General features: G+C 36.8%; 1 protein-coding gene across 1 annotated transcript; it reads right to left on the bottom strand.

Annotated features, from left to right (window-relative positions):
- Positions 1-911: 911 nt before the first annotated feature.
- On the bottom strand, positions 912-2185 carry LOC132064038 (uncharacterized). Its single transcript, XM_059456898.1, has 3 exons — positions 2173-2185; positions 1341-1891; positions 912-1298 (listed from the first exon to the last, which is right to left on the bottom strand). Exons 1-3 carry the CDS (start codon positions 2183-2185, stop codon positions 912-914), a joined length of 951 nt encoding a protein of 316 aa, XP_059312881.1.
- Positions 2186-2446: the final 261 nt, after the last annotated feature.

Raw genomic sequence — 2446 nt, 5'->3', positions numbered from 1 at the left:
TGATGAATATAGTAACGAAATTTTTATCGGTATTGCCCGAGCTTGTCCCTGAAGCCTTATCATACTTCCTCAACCTCTTCATCATTTTCTTTAATGAATATCCATCCCCAGAACAGAATAGGATTGTATCATCAAAGATATGATAAATGATTGATTTAAGGACTCTATTTTGGCATTCCATAGCCTATGAAACTTGGCTGCTCATGCAGCTTATTTAGACTCCTTGTTAAGACCTCTGCTGCTATAATGAAAAATGTAGAAGAAAGTGGATCACCTTGCTTTACCCCCTTACTTGATCTGAAAAAACCATGACTTTGACCATTGATTAATATTGAATACCAGTTGTTTGAGAGCAATCTCCATATCAAATCAATGATAACCTCTCCAAATCCAAACTGTCTTAATACTTTAGTAAAAAAAATCCAAGAAAGCCTATCATATGCCTTTGCCATGTCTAATTTGATCACCACAGTATGTTTAGCTCTCAACTTAATATCTCTGATGATCTCCTGTGCCAGTAATATATTTTCTGCAATGCACCTTCCTTTCACAAATCTTTGTCACGATAGTTAGAGATAATATTAGGAAGAACCTTTGTCAATCTATTTTGCAGACTTTTGTGACGTATCTTATTGGAGAAGGAGCCGAGACCGATAGGCCTTATATCACGAAATTATTAATCACCTCCTTCTTTGGCAATAAAACCGGTTAGTATGTGTGATGAATTGTGGTATCTCGATCCACAAAAGAAAGATCTAACCATTTGAAGCACATCCAACTTGATAATCTCCCAAAGACTTCTGATAAAAATGTCCTGTGAATCCATCAGGCCCACTAGCAGTGTCCCCATTGAGTGATAACATAGCCTCCTTTACTTAACTTTCAGATGGCAACTCCTTCATACTCTTTTGCTATTCTTCAGTTATCAGCTTAGGAATATTTTTCAACAATGCATAATCCCCTCTTGAGTTTTCTTTACTAAACTGCGACTCAAAGAACCCGATTGCCTCATAACCAATAGCTAATTCATTTTCTAGCCATGTACCAGTTGGATCTTGCATTCTTTTCAAAGTTAATTTATTCCTCTTGCCCCTCACATATGAATGGAAGAATTTTGTATTTCTGTCTCCATCATTGAACCATTTCATACTAGCTCTCTGCTTCCAATACTCCTCCTCCAAGTGTAAAAATCTGGTTAGTTTAGCCGGTGCTTGATGTAACAGCATTATATTCTCCCTTGAAGCATTATTTTTAAACTGCAACTCCTTCACCTTTATAGTATCTTCAATAGTGGCAATCTGCTGAAATATATTCCATTAAGTGTTCCTGCTCCATTGAACCAGTGCTCTTTTAAGTTTCTTCAACTTGTGATGAAATATATAAAATGGATTTCCACAAGTCGCCAGAAATTCTCCTTTACCACCTCCATAAATGTATGATGATTTGTCCAAGTTGAGAAACTTAAAAGATTTGACAATATGATGTGCATTGCTGTTACACTCAAGATGTAGTGGTGCATGATCAGAACCATGTCTAATCATATGAGTCACTGTTGTGGATGGCATGATGTCTAGCACTTGCTGATTCACCAGTATTCTATCTAACCTTTTGAATATGCAATCTTCTTCTATCCTCCCATTCCACCAGGTGAATTTGCTTCCAGAGAATCCTACATCAATCAAACGACAACTTTGTATACAGGTAGAAAAATCCAATGTCTCATGGGATAAGATTGGAAGACCACCTTGCTTCTCCTCATCAGAAACTATGACATTAAAATCCCCTCCTATTATCCAAGGAAGGTCTTGGTGATTTTCCAACTCCACCATAGCTTCCCACAACTCTTCCCTCTCATCTATATCACATTTAGCATAAACTACTGACACCAGCACTGATTGATTCAAGGATGAGTGAGTTAGTTGCAGAGTAACTTGTTGTTACGATTCGAGATATAACTACACCAAGCCATTCATCCGTCCAAAAATCCAAATCTTTCCCGAACAGCTTCACCTTGCAATTAAAAGCCTAACTTCCTTCTATACTCTTCAATAGCAATAGGATCTTGAAAAGGTTCCATTAGGCCTATGATAGAATAATGATGTCTCCTCTTTAGTTCAATTAACCTCTCAAAATATTTATGAGTGTTAACTGACCTAATATTCCAAAATAAACCTTTGTCTATCATTGAGAATTATTGGTTTTGTTCTTACTCCTCCTTGTTGAAACTCCTGCACTTTGGAATCTTTAGTGCTTCGATAAGTTTTTGTTTATTTGTTGCTCGCTTCAATTTCTCTTCGCACACTTCTAGGAGATAAATCTGCCTCCTATGCTATATCATTAATGTTCTGAGTTAAATCTTCCTCATCTTGGCTATTGAGATCAACTTGTGCTTGTACCTTATCTTGTTTTCCATGATGTTCACTCTCTACTTGTTCCACAGGCAAAT

This window comes from Lycium ferocissimum, chromosome 1 (assembly GCF_029784015.1).
Source record: "Lycium ferocissimum isolate CSIRO_LF1 chromosome 1, AGI_CSIRO_Lferr_CH_V1, whole genome shotgun sequence".
Taxonomy (NCBI): Eukaryota; Viridiplantae; Streptophyta; class Magnoliopsida; order Solanales; family Solanaceae; genus Lycium; species Lycium ferocissimum.
Note: the sequence above shows the minus strand (reverse complement) of the source record. Positions and strands in the feature narration are given on the sequence as shown.